General features: G+C 42.0%; 1 protein-coding gene across 1 annotated transcript; it reads right to left on the minus strand.

The window, feature by feature from the left end:
* Nucleotides 1-2067: 2067 nt before the first annotated feature.
* On the minus strand, nt 2068-16405 carry LOC149321984 (ATPase GET3). Its single transcript, XM_089532372.1, has 7 exons — nt 16126-16405; nt 13301-13448; nt 10442-10590; nt 9278-9428; nt 8816-8923; nt 4049-4246; nt 2068-2776 (listed from the first exon to the last, which is right to left on the minus strand). Exons 1-7 carry the CDS (start codon nt 16302-16304, stop codon nt 2645-2647), a joined length of 1065 nt encoding a protein of 354 aa, XP_089388498.1. The 5' UTR covers nt 16305-16405; the 3' UTR covers nt 2068-2644.
* Nucleotides 16406-16586: the final 181 nt, after the last annotated feature.

Raw genomic sequence — 16586 nt, forward strand, 5'->3', positions numbered from 1 at the left:
TAATGGGTGCTTAGCACACTATGTATGCCACCATGCTGGTTTTCCTTACAATTGTGTATACAACAGTAATCTTTAAAAAGAGTTCATCTACTTTCAGAACCAACCTTTCAAAAAGCATGATGCATTTATTTCAAACCTCAGAGACAACTGATAGCCTAACTAACTGCACTAAAGGAACATAGGTCAGATAATTGTTAAACCAGGCCTTTCAAGGTTTATGGTGTTTTAAATGTCTTTTTCTGTATCTCATTATCACCACTGTTTCATTGTTTAGGACACTGGACAATTATTGCAGTTGAAATTTTGTATGCACTTCCAGTTTAGAGCATTTTTAAGGTATCCCTGCATTTTCACTCACCTTAGACCAAGATTTTCTATATCATGTCTGCCTGCTTATCTAAGTTTGTACACACTGTCCTTTTAACACCTGTACTTTTTTAACAACCCTAATTAAGATTTGCAGTTTTCACTCCCCACACCATTCTAGCACATTTTGCTTTTGTTAGATTTCACATCCCCCAATATTTGTCTACCAGACAACAGCTTCTCAAATGACTTGTCTTTGAAATCTTATGCTGAAATTTGTTAGCCTTCAAAAATGCCATCAGACTGTCCACCCTTCCCCATTTCTATCTTCCCTCTTTTTATACTGAAAAGGCCTTTGAAAACCCTCGGTTAGAGCAGTAAGTGGTAGAATAGCCTTGCTCAATCTCTTTACTCTGGAGGAATTCTTGCAATACCTTTCACATCTCGGGGAACCTCTGCACCAAAATTATAGGTCTCAGGGAATCTCATTTGCTATGTGCTTTCACGTAGTATCTGACCTAAGATAACCATATCACAAGTTTTTCTGAGGCTGAGTGTGTGTGACTTGCCTAACATCACCCAGTTGGTTTCCATGGTTGAGCAGGTATTTGTACCCTGGTCTTCAGGTAGTAGTTTAAGGCTGAATCCACAATATGACTTTTCTCTTTAAGGAGATAAGTATAAGGACTTTGCTACATGGCCAACACAGCTGTCCCTAAATATAATTTCTGTATTTACTAAAGTCATCAATCATAGTCATAAAGTAGGAATTTTCACCTGCAAACTTAATGCTGAATGGGCCACAGGAATCAACATGATCAAGTGGACTGATGGACTGGTAAATGTGAGTGAGACAAATTCAAAAGTCTTTATGGATGCATTGAATCACATTGTTTGCAACAGAAGTGGCAACATCACTTTCAAAACAGTAATTCCTCAAAACTTCTTTAAATTTTAAATGTCTCCAGTTGAAGCCTAAACAGTTATTCTTCCGGAACAGAACCAGATTAACTTGGCAGTTGTGGTGCAAACAGAGTGAGGATTTTAGATTAAAAATATATATTACTCAAAAACCTTTAATGTTAAAAAAAAAATCACAATCTCTCAAAAAATCTTTGGTGGCATCTCAGTGAATCCTAGGGTTCCAGAGAACCTTGGTTGGGAAATCCTGGGATGAAGAAATTATTTTTCTAAACTTAACTCAGGAGGGGGGATTATTCTGCCACAGTAACAAATAACCTAAGAGAAGGGCACATATTTGATCAGATACAAAACTGGGGAAGTCCAGATCAAGAATTTGGATGTCACTTCAATCTTGTTCATCTCCTCCCCACAGCATCTAGATACATCTCCAAAAGGGACTCTTAGGGCCTTTTTCGTAATTTTGATACCTCTATTTAAATTCACACGTCTACTCTCCAGTGTGAATCTGCCTTTTAGCCTCATTCATAACCGTTTTTTAAGCTAGAGGTGAGAAACATCTAGGCAAGGAGCTAAATCCCTCCCCCAAAAGCACTAGGGTCTACAGCCCATACTCTGGTATAACTACAGTAGCAGGGGGAAAACAACTTGCCCACCTTGTTTTTAAGTAGCCCCACACTTCTAGAAATGTGATTCTGCATTCAAACAAGGTACATGGCCCCAGTAAATTTGGTAGGGATCAAGATGGGGGCTGCAAAAAAAATCACAAGAGGAGAGGCTTCACGCATGCAGTCCACAGATTTCCCAACCTACCATATACTTAACAAATCTTTAAACAAGTTTCCTACATGTTTTATTTTTCCTTGTCAGCAAATACCACCTCAGCAGACCTCCTAAATGTTCTTCCAGCCATTCCCAAGAATTTCCAGCATAAATGAAAAGACAGTCTGGTTCAAAAGCAGCAGCTAACTTATTTCCCTTATAGTTTATTTACATACTTCCCATTAGTACTGATGGCCTGGGTGTTGTAAGTGGACTGACAGTCTCTGTGTTATCGGAGCACCTGACTGGGGCCTGAGTCACAGCAGCATCAGCCCCAGGAGACATGACCCAGGAAGAAGCCAAAGTGACAGAGAATCAATTAAAAAAAAAGACCTAAGTTTAAATTATCTAGTTGGTCAACAAGGGGAATGGATTCAACACTGTGGCTGCTTTTGGGGGGATGGGTCCCAAGGAATTAGGTATACAGAAGTAAATATGAATGACAAATGCTGCCTCTTCCAACCCCACCACAAGCCTATCAATCACACCATTGAAAAACATGAGAGGCCACTGAAAGGGGAGAGGCAGGAAGGGCTAGCATGGAATGGAGGAGAGGGTGGGGTAGGGAAAGTAGTGTAAGTCAGTCCATAGGATTTCATTTTGCACTGGGAGGCTTGTATGGCTCCAGCAGCAGACTTGAGAAGGTGTTCACTTTGTCAGCCCCTCGGACCTCATGGGGCAGAAGTGGCAGCTTTACAATGTGGAAGTCTTCATAGAGGTCTTCCATCTGGAGGGAAAAAGAAAAGAGCACAAAATCACTTAAAAGTGCCCCTAACTAATAATAATAATAATAATAATAATAATAATAATAATATATTTATATTCCACCTTTTCCCAACGTAATCAAGGCGGATTACAAAACAAAATCAATATAATACAAAACAAAATACAAACAATAATGCATTAAGCTATCCCCTTTCACCCTGACATCATTACATAACATCCTGCTAGGAGTCAAGACAGAAGAATCAAAAACAGTTTTCACTGACACATGTTGTACCCTATTGGCTGGAAAGTGTACTTGATGCAGTCTTGAGAATCTTTTCTGTACAGCCTTATTAGGGGAAGCCCTCTAGTAATTTTAATCCAATAGCATATCCAGTCTTAATTGAATTTACAGAAGCCATGGTAATGTACTGTGTGTTTTATCTAAACTCCTGTGACATGACTGCTTCTTTCACCAATATAGAATAATCTCTAAATTATTGGTGGTCGGATAAAACTCAGAATCAGGCATTAGAGAAGTGAAAAGTCTCCATAACAAATGGAAATTCAAAGTACTAAATCTCACAAAGAGCAGCACACACAGGAGAAATTCAGCCACCAAGTTGCCACCTCAGCTTTTAGCTGCCAGTGCCACTAGATAACTGGATATTTGTATTCCTACAGCATGGTGTAGTGGTTTGAGCGTTGGACTATGATTCTGGAGACTAGGGTTTGAAGTCTAGCTTGGCCTTGTAAACCCACTGTGTCACACTTTCTCAGCCTCAGAGAATGACAATGGCAAACCCTCTTTGAAGAAATTTGCCAAGAAAACCCCTTGATAGGTTCACCATATGGCTGTAAATTGGAAACTGACCTGAAGGCACAATAACAACAAAAGAATGAAAAGAGGTGATTGAGAATGTTTTGGGGAAGGAATTCTGAAGCTGAAGGAAAAAATTAAGTAAGGAAGTTCTAGCTATTCAAATTTAAATGGTCTTAAATTTAGTAACATGCTTTTCAATGAAAAAGGAATGGAGGGGCCTTCTTAGTCCATGCAACAGACCACAAGTTCGATTTATTAAATTCAGTTTCTTAAATTCAATCTCTTGGCAGGTCCACTTACAAAAGTAAGGTCCATATCAGAGAATTGTTGACTACCTGAGCAGACTATGTAGAGGTAGCTGGACATAAGCTTTAGATTCTTTTGATCTAAAGAAGCTTCAAATATTTAGATTTATGTCTGTCCCATCCCCTCAAAGGGATGCTGGGAAATCAGAACTGCCACTAACCATACCTGATCAAGATATTTGGACTGGATTTTGTGCCGAGCTTCACACATCTTGCAGGGCTTCTCTGGGTCAGGGAAGACTAATTGATTGACTATAATGTTGTGTGTGTCAATTTTGCACTTGGCCAGCTCCTGGATGAGCCGTTCTGTTTCATAGAGGGATAAGAATTCAGCAATGCAGACACAGATGAATGTGGTTTGCTCCTGGGGAGGAAAAACAGTAACATTAGTTCAGAGGTGCAAGTAAGATCACAGAGGATAGGCACCTATAATTGGGTTTACTCCCCTGTGTTCTACATCTCCTCACAACCCACTCTGGCATCTTGGACCTCCCTGCTGCTCCATTTCCTCCTGCATTCTATACCTGCACTTTCAGAAGTAGAGAGAGAGAGAGAGAGAAGCACAAAAAGCAAAATGGAGGAATGTAGCAAAAGTTTCCCCTCCCTTCTCCTGCAGCCAGGGTTATGGCCAGAAGTACCTGGTTTAAATACCCTAAAGAACCTGGTCACTTAGAGTAATAAATCACCACAGGTATTTAGGTAACTGATTGCTCCTATATTTAAATTAGTTAAATTATTTAAATTAGTTAGGTCTCCTCATTAGCAACGATTCATTGAATGCTGAATCAGTGTTTCTAAAAAGTTATATTTGTTTATTGTTATTCCCAGAATTCTCCAACCATTGGCCATGTTGGCTGAGTGCTGTAGTGCAAAAAAAGCAACCTACATGAGCTTTCATTTGAATATATTGCTTTATCTATGAGACACACATTTGCAAATTTAGAGGCCAAACCATTAGCAAAATACAAGATTCAAGCCTACACCTGTTCTGTCACGCAAGACCTTACAACTACACACACTGTTCCTACCAACATTTGATGGTGAACTTCCTTTCCTATAAAGTTCTTTCCATTTTTATAAAGGGAAAAAAATCAAAATAATTAATCAGCCAGGCCACTGTCTCATAAATGCAGGCATGGTTGTGACTGACAAATGTTTCAGAGTAAATAAAACTTCTGTTAAAAGACAGCTTACAACCTAGAAGCAAAATATAAAGTTCCAGTACAGCTTTCCTATGTACATCAGATAAACACCCTTGCTGCAATACCAATGTTGCCTATTCCATTTCTGCCCCATGGCCTACTATTCCCAATGACGGAATATCCATGTGGATGACTTTAAAACCGTTTACTCCACAATGGTGTTCACAGCATTTCACAAAGACAAGTATAATAGTTTTCTGAGCCTTTTGAAGTTGATTAGTTTTGTAAATTGACCAGTGTATCAGAGATACTGCTCCAAGCAGAGCCAGGAGGCATGCAATCCCAACATTCCTGCTTCTTTGCCATGCAAATGTCAGCTCTCACAGCAGCCTTGGAGCACTTTGGTTGAAAAGGAATGTACAAGAACCAGTACATTTAGGGTGTGGAACAGCTCTTACAATTAGAGATCCAAGAAGAGAACAAACACTGAAGCTTTATCTTCCTTCCCTCCAGGTCAGGGGTGAGCATATGTGGCACTCCAACTGCTGTTGGTCTGTACCTCCCATCAGCCCTAAACAGCACAACCAATGTTGAAGGATGGGGGGGGGGGGGGGGGCTGCAGTCCAAGAACATGTATATGGAGGGTGATAGCCGACCATCCATCCTCTAGAATGACAGCAAAACTCAGTCATCAAAAGTTAGAACCAGCAGCTGAAGAACTAAGAACCAAACCCCAAAGAGGGCCAAAGCAACTTAAAGGCTACTGTATAGCCTTTAAGAAAGTACCTTAACTTGCTCAGTGCAGCAGATTAAGCTGCTTCGGGAAAACCACACTAGAATGCTGAAGTCTAAGCTAACTCCCACCAAGACCAGCGACTTAAAAAAGAATTCCAGCCAATAACAGTGGTTCCCTGTCACATATAAACAGATATTAACAAAAAAACTACTATGAATGAACAAGTCTAATTAAACTTACATAATACAAATTCACTAGTACTCTGGAGAGGTATAGTAGAATTTTTTCCTTGTGTTGTGTCTTTTTAGACTGTAAACCTGATGTCAGGTAATTGTCAAATTAACAATTTGTAAGCCTCTTTGGGATCCTTTTTGGCTACAGGGTGGTATACACATGATCTAAATTCTCCACTCAGAGTGGAGGACAATTTTGGCAGGTCCAAGGGGAAACTTTACCTCCCATGGGTCAACCATGTACCACATTTTTTTCAGAACCCGAAGAGATGTGCACTTCATTTCCACTTTTGAATAGTTTTTCCCCAAAGTAAATTCCTGTGTCTTGTTCTAGAGGACAACTGGTGTTCCTGGGGTTTTCTAGGAGCAGCAATTTTCATTTTGGACAAAAGATTGGGGAATGGGGGAGGTGGTGCTTTTGAAGGCTGCAAAAATCTGCTCTGCGGACCATACACAGCCTACAGGTTTGTGATTCTCTCCCATTTCTTGATCCAGCTCTTAATAATACAAAGCCAGAACATTTTATATGAAGTCTCATTCCTTCTGAGGCATAGCAGCCTTATTCTAATCGGAGGAGTCAGTTTTAAGTTAAGACTGCTACTACAGTTTGAGAGGTCAGGTAAAGCACGCAAATAAATTTGTTGTTGTTGTTAACTCCTTAAGTAAACCCCTACTCATGGTGGCCCTGTGGATAAGACATCTCCGAGCCTCGCCCACTGTCCATCACTGCTCTACTTAAGTCCTCTAAATTCATTCTTGTGGCCTCCCCAATCGAGTCTATCCATCTAGCTTGCAGTCTTTCTTTCTACTTCCCTCCACCTTCCCTTATATTACTGTCTTTTCTAATGAGTCTTGTCTTCACATAATGTGGCCAAAGTGCAGCAGCCTCAGTTTGATCATTTTGGCTTCAAGGGAGATTTCAGGCTTGATCTGTTCAAGGATCAGTTTGTTTGTCTTTCTGGCTTAGCACTCCTCTCCAGCACTGCATCTAAAATGAACTGATTTTCTTCTTATCCACTTTCTTCACTGTCCAGCTCTTACATCTGTACATGGTGATGAGGAATTTATAATGGCTTATATGAGTCTAACTTTTGTGCTCAGTTGTATATCTTTATTCTTTATACTCTTTTCTAGCTCTTTCATGGCTGACCTTCCCATTTCTTGTTTTCTCCTAATTTCATGACTGCAGTCTCCATTCTGATTCATATTTTATCCATGGTACGAGAACTCTTTTACTGTTTCAATTTCCACATTGTCTACATTGAATGGGTGTAGGTCCTCCATGGTCATTATTTCTGTTTTCCTTATGTTCAGCATTAAGCCTGCCTTTGCACTTTCTTCTTGTCCCTTCAATAACTGTTCCAGGTCTCTGATGTTTTCTGCTATTAGTACGGTGTCATCTGCATATCTTAGATTGCTGATATTCCTTCCTCTTACTTTACTCCTCCTCTTTCTGAGTCTAAGCCTGCTCTTATGTTATTTTCTGCGGTGATAGAATGCAGCCTTGCCTGGCCCCTTTGCCAACTGGGAACCATTCTGTTTCTCCATAGCCTCTTGTCTTCAGTACAGATTTCTCACGTGGACTATCAGATGTAATGACACTCTCATGTCCTTAAGAGCCATCTATTTTTATTTATATTTCCCGCCTCTCCCTACGGAGAGTACCTGCTGATTTTTTTCCTTGAATTCCTGCATTTACAAATTAAACATAAGAAACAATATTTGTTTTCCATCATCCAGTGTCTCCCTCTACTGTCAGAAAAATATCCTACATCACTGCTACTTCAGGTGGTGGTCCCTGGGAAGTTTCCACAGAAGACCTGAACAACTGTAGCCAATGCACACAAATATGTCAGTCCCTGGCCCGCTGGGGAAAAAAATTGCCACACCCCACCTGAATCAGATAGTTTAATGTAATGCTGTAAAGTGTCTGGCATAGCACAGAGGTTTTACCGCTGGCCTATGACTTTGGAGACCAGGGTTCGAATCCCCACTCAGCCAGGAAACCCAGTAGGTGACCTTGGGCAAGTTACACACTCTCATCTTCAGAAGGAGGCAAAGGCAAAGGCAAAGGCAAACCCTCATGAACAAATCTTGCCAATAAAACCCCATGATAGGTTCACCTTAGGGTCACATAAATTGGAAATAACGTGAAAGCACACAACAAAAAACATTTAACAGAAGTCCATACAGCAGTTATATTTTAGACTTTGGTTGGGAAATTTCTGCTGTGTAGTTTTCTGCTGTGTAGTTAAACAGAAACCTCTTCAAAGCAGCTGTAACACAGCAGAGGAAAACCCAAAACATTAGGGCTTACTAAGTACAAAACTTCCCCCTAATTTAGGCTCTACTTTGCTGGCACAGGACCTGGTGCTAGGCCCTGGGTAAATTCCTTCCATAAAATACATACAAGCAAGGCTGTTCATTCTGAATTCTCTTGCTGTCCATTCCCACATCAGCTTTTCAGATCCACTGTTCTCAATGGGCTGGACCCAGTATAAGCCTCCCATGGATGGGAGGATACTGACATGCTATACTTTAGAAGCTCATTTAAAGGAATTGTGCAAAATTAAACAGTAACAGTAGAAATATATCTAGGTTACTAGTAGGCTGAAATGAAATTCATCCTAATGATTGTTAAACATTTGATTGTAAAACATTTTTTATTTTATACAATTGTGCCACGCAGCTTGAGTCAAGGATGACCCACCTCAATGCCTTACTTCCCTGTTAATTCAAACAACCCCCTCCTGACTGGTTTCCTTTCCAACAGTTCACCCAATCCTGTGGGATGCTCTCTTCCCACTTTGCAGTATACTTGCCGGATCCTTGAACTGCTCACTGACTGAGCGAATGACAGGAAGGGTCTCCTCCAGCTTAGATGCCAGCTGGTCAGCATTCATGTCTCCCAGACCAAGCATGTTACACATCTAGTGAAGAACAAAAAGACAAGGAACTGCAATGAAGTCCTTCTATCATCAGAAGGTCTATCACATATATTCTGTACAGCATTGCAGGTAAAAGGGTGGTGGTGGGAGCTAAAATGGACTAGCACCATTTAGACTGATAAGCCCCAGTACAGTGAAAGAAATAAATGCTACTGCACCCTACAAACAATCTATCAAATCAGAACTACCCATCATTTTTATGTTGAAGTGTCGCAAAAACAACAAAGTCCAGACGAGAGCCTGAAAGTGACAAAATGTGAAACTTAAAAAAAGAAAAGACTTGCAAGGCATTTTTGACATGAAAACACCTGTTGCTTGCTCTTCCCCAACATTTACCTGTGATATGAAGGGACTGATTTGGTTCTTTATTTGCATCAAGCGACCTAGTCCCCTCTCCACGATGGTGGGAAAGTTGAGCAGCCGGAGCGTATGCCCTGTGGGTGCTGTATCAAACACCACCACAGAAAAATTCATCCCTTTCACCAACCTATCCAGGCCAGAGAGAGAAAAATAAAAAAGACACCAACATCAGCAGCTGCAAAAACCTCATAAACCAAGAAGGGCCTAGCTATTCCTATTATTTCTAAAGGCACAGCCACCTATGGTGCTACAGCTTGATATCTTCAACTCACAACGAGAATGTTTTAGGAAAGGATTCCTGGGGCTGGTGGTGTGCCTTCAAATTGTTTCCAATTTACAGTGACCCTAAGGGGAATGTATCACAAGGTTTTCTTGGCAAGATTTCTTTAAAGGAAGTTTGCTTTTGCCTCTCTCCGAGATTGAGAGAGTGTAACTTGCCCAAGGTCACACAATAGGTTTCCGTGGCTGAGTGGGAATTTAATCCTGGATCTTCAGTCTTACTCCAACTCTCAAACCACTACACCATGCTGGCTGTTGATATACCTCTAGAATTGAAGAATTTCATCTATCTATGTCTACAACTATGCTACAACCAAAAAATTGTGGTCTCTTACAGAGTCTTCCAGAGCTATTTGAGTTCTCATATAACCTAACAAGCTGAGTTTTCAAAATCCATGTATTATGAAAGAAGCAATACTGCACCTAGCTAAGCTCCCAATCCCATATCTGGGTCTTTCTCTCCTCCAGCACCTATAACCTCCCATGTTCATTGAGTGCTAGTGGTTTCTTTGCTCTGTGGGGAAAAAAAACTGTTCATCATGAGGGGCCCAACACTGCCATACAGACTACTGGTTTTTAGGTGATCTGAAAAAGCAATGCATGCTATGAATCAAAGCAAGTGCAGATTGGCCCATTGCATGTAAAGATGCAAATATCACACAATTATGAGAGACGTGGATGTGGCCCTGTGCAAAATACTCACCTACCATACTGGGCTAACAGAGATGAAAAATTGACAATTTTTCATCTCTGTTAGCCTCATCTTCCAAGCAATTAGCACGCTGAAGACATCTAAACTTTGAATTTCTGCTTGCCAAAACAAAAAAGTGCAGGGCTGCTGCCAAAGACCACCATTCTTACCTCATCACTTCAGCATAGCTCATGGCCTCATCAATACCAGGAAAGGCACTCATTGCCTCTTGCATCATCTTCTTGCCCATACTCAGCATGTTATCCTCTTCAAAGAACTCATCAGGTAGTTCAGCCACACCCAAGCTAGGGTCAATCTCCTAAGAAACAAGAATGGACAGAATGTATCAGAATCACATTCACAAAAAGAGAAGTGAAACTTTTGATGTTATTTAGAATGAAGAACATTTTGGTTTTGCAAAAATACCAAGAATTTCTCAGACATTCGCACAGAAACTTTCAGTCTCATGTTCATCAAGAAGGGCCCAACACCGTCATACAGACTATTGGTTTTTAGGTGATCTGAGTCTGACTTTTTAAATCAGTGTCTTCAAACAAACACATAACATTGCAATCTCTAGAAAAGCTACAGCAAAAGTGATTCACAGTCATAGACATAATTATTCATGTAACTCCTCCACAAGTATTTTTATAAATTTACTAAAGGAAGAGGAAAAAAAATCACATGCTTAGATCCTACATTAACATTAACAGGACTTGTATTAACATTGGCTGAATCTTATCCCTTTATAGTTATATATAGCATTTATTTATTTATTCATTCCAGTAGTTATATCCCAACCTATATCCAGAGATCACACAGTGTCTCACAATAAAAACAATTAAAACAATAGTAACAATAGTTTTAAAAGATTAAAATGTATTAAATGGTTTTAGAAATTAAAAACAGATTATTTAAAACTGGTTACAACAATTTTAAATAATACAACCATAAGATATATGTATTCTGGATTTTAAAAAGCCAAGTTTTGATTCCAATGTTGGTGCCAGTCAGGCCTCTCAAAAGAGGAAATTCCACAAATGAAGTGCAACTGTAGAAAAGGCTCTAGCCCATGTCCTCTCATAATGTATTTCCCCTAATAATGGGACACAGAGGAGGGCCTCTCCAACAGATCTGAATTCTTGGGTAGGCATATGTATAGAAAGGTGCTCCCTTTATTTATATTCTAAGCTGTTTAGGGCTTTAAAAGTTATCACCAGCACTTGAAAATCAGACCAGAAGCATACTGCAGAAAGTGTAATTCCTTCAGAGCTGGTGTAATTCAGCATCTGAATGGAATCCCAATAAGCAATCTAGATGCTTAGCTTTTTTCTGGTTTTTTCGGGCTATGTGGTCGTGTTCTAGACAAGTTTTTTCCTGACGTTTTGCCAGCATCTTGCCGTAGTTGCAATTTCCGGGTGGTCTTCAAGGTCAGTTCCATAGAGTGCATTCCAGTAGTCCAATTGGGAAGTTACCGGTGCATGGATTACTGTGGCTAAGTTCATGTTTTATAATTTATGTTATCTAATGAAAAATACTTTAAACAGTAATTTAGTTATACTTTTTATATTATGCTCCTAGCCACCACAGCAAGTCTTAAAAACATGAAAAGAGCTATGGTGGATCAAACCAAAGGCCAATCTAGGCAGTGGCCAACAAAAAGCCTATGGGAAGCCCACAGTCAGGAGATAAGTGTCATCACAACCTATGTATGTGCATTCTGCAGCAATACTCAGAGGCACAGAGTCCCCAAGACTGTTGATAGCCATCCTGACTAGCAGATCCTGATTAATTTAGTCTCAATTAATTATCCAATGCCCTTTTAAAACCATCCAAGTTGGTGATCATCATTATATCTTGTGATACTGAATTCTGCATCTGAATTACATGCTCTATGAAGATTTCATTTGTTCTGCATCTATCAACAGTTAGGTTAATTTGATGTACAGGCTCTACATTTTAAGAGAAGGAAAAACACTTCTTTTCATACACTTTTCTCCACACTGTACATAGCCCCCCCCCCCCCCTATTTACTCTTTTCCTAAGCTAAAACACCCCAAGCACAGCTAACCTTTCCTTAAAAACTACTGATACACTGCCATGGTTCCATTTGATAGAATCCTAGATTTTTATTTGTTGGGGTACCAAAGCTCTCTGACAGAGAAGGCTAAATATCTCACAAAATGACATATCCCAGAATTCCATAGCACTGAGCCATGGCAGTTAAAGGGGTGTCGAACTGCATTAATTCTGCACTGTAGATGCAGCCATAGACAACTTGCTCCAACCTCAACTCATTTTGATTGGCCTCATAGTCTGTTTTTTTCCCCTTTCTAGCCCACAGTCTTAACACACAATAGGGAGGTCATACAACTCAAGATTATATCACTTGACAAGTTTGCGTCATGAACTGCTTTGTGCTGGAGTAGCAACAGCAATACTGAGAGCAGTTCATATTTAGACCCTTTGCAATGAGAAGACGCTAATACTGAGTGTCTGGCCCTAAATATTAGGTTGCCATTGAGGAAATACAATTCAATATCCCCTCCACCCCAAGGCTGTAAGCTAGTAGTGTGTGAGTCAAGGACAGCCACTATGATTCAAGTTTTCAGCCTTTTTTAAAAAAAAACACTGCTACTGTTCCTTTACCTCCTCCACTCACGTACTTTGGTGGCAGGAAATCTGTGGAAGCAGATTCTATCTAGTCTCCTTCCTTTCACCCTTGTATCCTTCTCATTTGTCCCATTAGACAAAAAGAAGCTATTTTCTAATCAAGAGCTCACGTGTTTAGCAAGCTGTACTGAATATTACGTTTGTTGGCAAGATGAAGTGGCTGGAAAAGTTGTCTTCACTTCATTTGTGTCTGCCAGGCTCCTTTTAAAGACATAAGTTCGAACACAAGGTGAGCACTGTCAGCCTTATATCAGATCTTTTTCTGTACAGGAGGAGGACTTAAGCACACATTTTATACAAAAACAAGTACAGTATCTGGATATCTGACTATCTGGTTCCCTCAGAGGCACACTCACCATGGCAAAAAGGTTATCATAGCCCTTTACTTTGGTGGGAACTTTGGAGAATTTCTGATCAAAGGCATCCGAGATGTTATGAGCAGGATCAGTGGAGATGATGAGGACGCTCTCCCGCACTTTGGAGAGCTGCACAGCCAAGCTGCAGCTGGGTCCAAAAATGAAGCAAAATGTAGTTACTGACAGACAAACAAACAAACAAACAAAAAACCCTGCGCTGCTTCTTTTGATATCACAATCATAACTAGGCAGTTAGAATGGTTTATTTCTCTGAATAACCATGACTTTAAATAATTTGCTTATTTAGCAGACACCAAGGAGCAAAGAAGTGTACAAAAGCACACATCCTTCAAGTTTCATCTATCTCTGTGTCAGCCTCTTGAATAGATTCGAAAAATTACCAGGCCATAAAATATTCTAGTTGTTCACACGCCTCTCACACACACCAAAGTTAGCCACTGTATCTGTCATTAACATCCTAAAAAGCTAAAGCTACAATTTTATGACATAAAAATGCAGCCTTACTTAAATCTCCTGGAGAGTTGTTACTTTTACCAATTGCTCCATTTATCTTTATTCTGTATGGAAACTATATGCATGAGAGCCAGAGTGACGTAGCGGTTTGAGTGTTGGACTATGACTCTAGAGACCAGGGTTCAAGTCCCTGCTTGGCCATGAAACCTACTGGGTAACCCTGGGCAAAGCACAAGCTCTCAGCCTCAGAGGAAGCCAATGGCAAACCACTCTAAAGAAATCTTGCCAAGAAAACTCCATTATAGGTTCATGTTAGGGTCACCATAAGTTGGAAATGACTTGAGGGCACACACTACCACCACCAACAAACTACATGTACGAGTGAATACAGAAAAACAGCTCACTGACTATACTGAAATGGGACTGGTCTCCAAGGATGTGTCTACACTGTAGAAATAAAGGATTTTGACACCACTTTAGCTACCATGGCTCTATGCAATGGAATTCTGGGATTTGTAGTTCTGTGAGATATTTAGCTTTCTCTGTCAGAGCGCTCTGGCACACCACTAAACTACAAATCCCAGAGTTCTATAGTGTCAAATTGCTTTATTTCTGCAGTGTGGCAGCAGTCTGAAACAACATATGAAGGACTGCTCTTTCAGCCTTTAGGCTTCAATCCTATATCCTTTTGTTGTTATTTTATGCCTTCAAGTCATTCTTGACTTATGACGACCCTATCATGGGTTTTTCTCTGCAAGGTTTGGTCAGAGGAGGTTTGACACGTTCTTCTTTTGAGCTGAGAGCTGCCTTGCCCAAGGTCACCCAGTGAGTTTCCACGGCTGAGCAGGTATTCTAACCCTGAACTCCAGAGTCATAGCCCAACACTCAAACCACTACGTTGCCCATTTACTTGTAAACCACAGTGAACTTAATGGGGCTACGTCAGAGTAAACACTTACAGGACTGTGCTAAATACTCACCTCTGAAGTGCTGCACTTGAGCTCTCAAGAAGAGATGAACAAATACCTCACCTAAACTAAACGTCCCAGAGTTACGCAGTGCAGAATCATGGTACACTTGACATAGTGTCAAGGTGCTGTAACCCTAATAGTGCAAATGCACTCAAAGCTTCAGACAACACGATCCCACGGCCAATGTGAACCTGGGGCAACCTGCCTGCCAAACAGCCTAGTCTGCTCTCTGTTGCTGCTGCCACACTGCAGAATTAATGCAGTTTGACATCATTTTAACTATCATGGCCTCACCCTTTGAAATCCTGGGATTTGTAGTTTGAGCATTGGATTGTGACTACCACCTCAGCTATATAAACCCACTGGGTGACCTTTGACAAGTCACACTCTCTCAGTCTTAGAAGATGGCAATGACAAAAACCTCTCTGAAGAAACTTTCCAAGAAAACCCCATGATAAACTTTAGGATTTGTAGTTTGTGCCTGGTGTAAGGTTTGAGTGTTGGATTATGACTCTGGAGACCAGGTTCAAATCCCAGCTAGGCAGACCCCATAAACCTGCTGCCACACTGCAGAATTAAAAGCAGTTTGACACTGCTTTAACTATCATGCCCCACCCTTTGCAATCCTGAGATTTTTAGCTTGTGCGTGGTGTAACACTTTGAGCATCAGATTGTGACTCTGGTGACTCTGAATCCCAGCTCAGCCACATAAACCCACTGGGCGACCATGGGCAAAGGCCACACTCTCTCGGCCTCAGAGATTTGTAACACAGGCAACCCCCTCAGATGAAACATGCCAAGAAAACCTCGTAAGAGCCCTGGTGGCAAAGGGGTTAAATGCCTGCACTCACAAACCGCAAGGGTGCGAGTTCCATTCCAGCCAAAGGGCTGAGGGTCGACTCAGGCTTGCATCCTTCCGTAAGTATCTAAAACGAGTTCCCAGCTTGTTGGGGGCAATTGGCGGACGCTTCGCAAACCGCTGAGGGAGGGCTTAAGCGCACTGATAAGCGCTGTGGAAATAAGTGCAAGTCTGCTAGTGCTACTTGCTATGACAGGTTCGCCTCCGGGTCGCCATTTGTCCAGGGTTTTAGTGGACAATTGCGGCAACCCTAGGTCGCCCTTAAGTCGGAAAGGACTTGGAGGAGCTCCCTCAGCAACAAGTGGCACCACCAGAGCTCTCTCTCTCTCTCTCTCTGGCAGAGAAGGCTAAAGGTCTCACAAAACTCTAAGTCCCAGAAGGCCACAGCCTGGCGCCTGGGCAGCGAAGGCGGTGCGGGCGCAGCCAGGCGCCGCTGGGAGTGGGGCTGCCTCAGGGAAGGGCAGCAGGGGTCCAGCAGCTGGGGCTGCCTCCCTCCCTCTCCACGCCAGGCTCCGGCTGACCTGCAGGTGGTCTTCCCGACGCCGCCCTTCCCTCCCACGAAGATCCACTTCAGGCTGCGCTGCTCGATGATGTTGCTCAGCGTCGGCTCCAGCGGCTCCACGTCGGGAGCGTCCTCGAACTCGTCCGCCTCCGCCGCCGCTGAGCCAGACGCCGAGGCCCCCGATGCCGCCGCCGCCATCTTGGGGAGAGGTCACGTGACCAGGCGCCGGGCGACACCACTCCGCGGGGAGAACCCTGCGTCGCGTACGGCGCCTTCACGGCGCCCCTCCACTCTCTCTGCCCCTCTCGCTCCCGCAACGTCACAAGGGGTGCCCACCCCTCTACGCCGGCCGCTATGGTCTCGCCCAATGTCTCCTTTGCTCAGATTGGCTGACGGCTTTCCTCTCCCGATTGGCTGAAGGAGCCTGAGAAGCCCACCTTTAGTCTACCTCTGATTGGTCCTTTGGTCTCGACAAGCTCA

The sequence above is a fragment of the Sceloporus occidentalis genome, unplaced genomic scaffold, assembly GCF_023333645.1.
Source record: "Sceloporus occidentalis isolate IW3139 unplaced genomic scaffold, rSceOcc1.0.p SCAF_1, whole genome shotgun sequence".
NCBI classification, from domain to species: domain Eukaryota; kingdom Metazoa; phylum Chordata; class Lepidosauria; order Squamata; family Phrynosomatidae; genus Sceloporus; species Sceloporus occidentalis.

Coding starts and splice junctions, on each gene's coding strand:
- LOC149321984 (XM_089532372.1), bottom strand. CDS start 16,304: ATGGCGGCGGCGGCATCGGGGGCCTCGGCGTCTGGCTCAGCGGCGGCG. Junction 10,591..13,300: donor ATGATAACCTTTTTGCCATG/GTGAGTGTGCCT, acceptor CTTGTTTCTTAG/GAGATTGACCCTAGCTTGGG. Junction 2,777..4,048: donor AGTCCAAATATCTTGATCAG/GTATGGTTAGTG, acceptor TTTTCCCTCCAG/ATGGAAGACCTCTATGAAGA.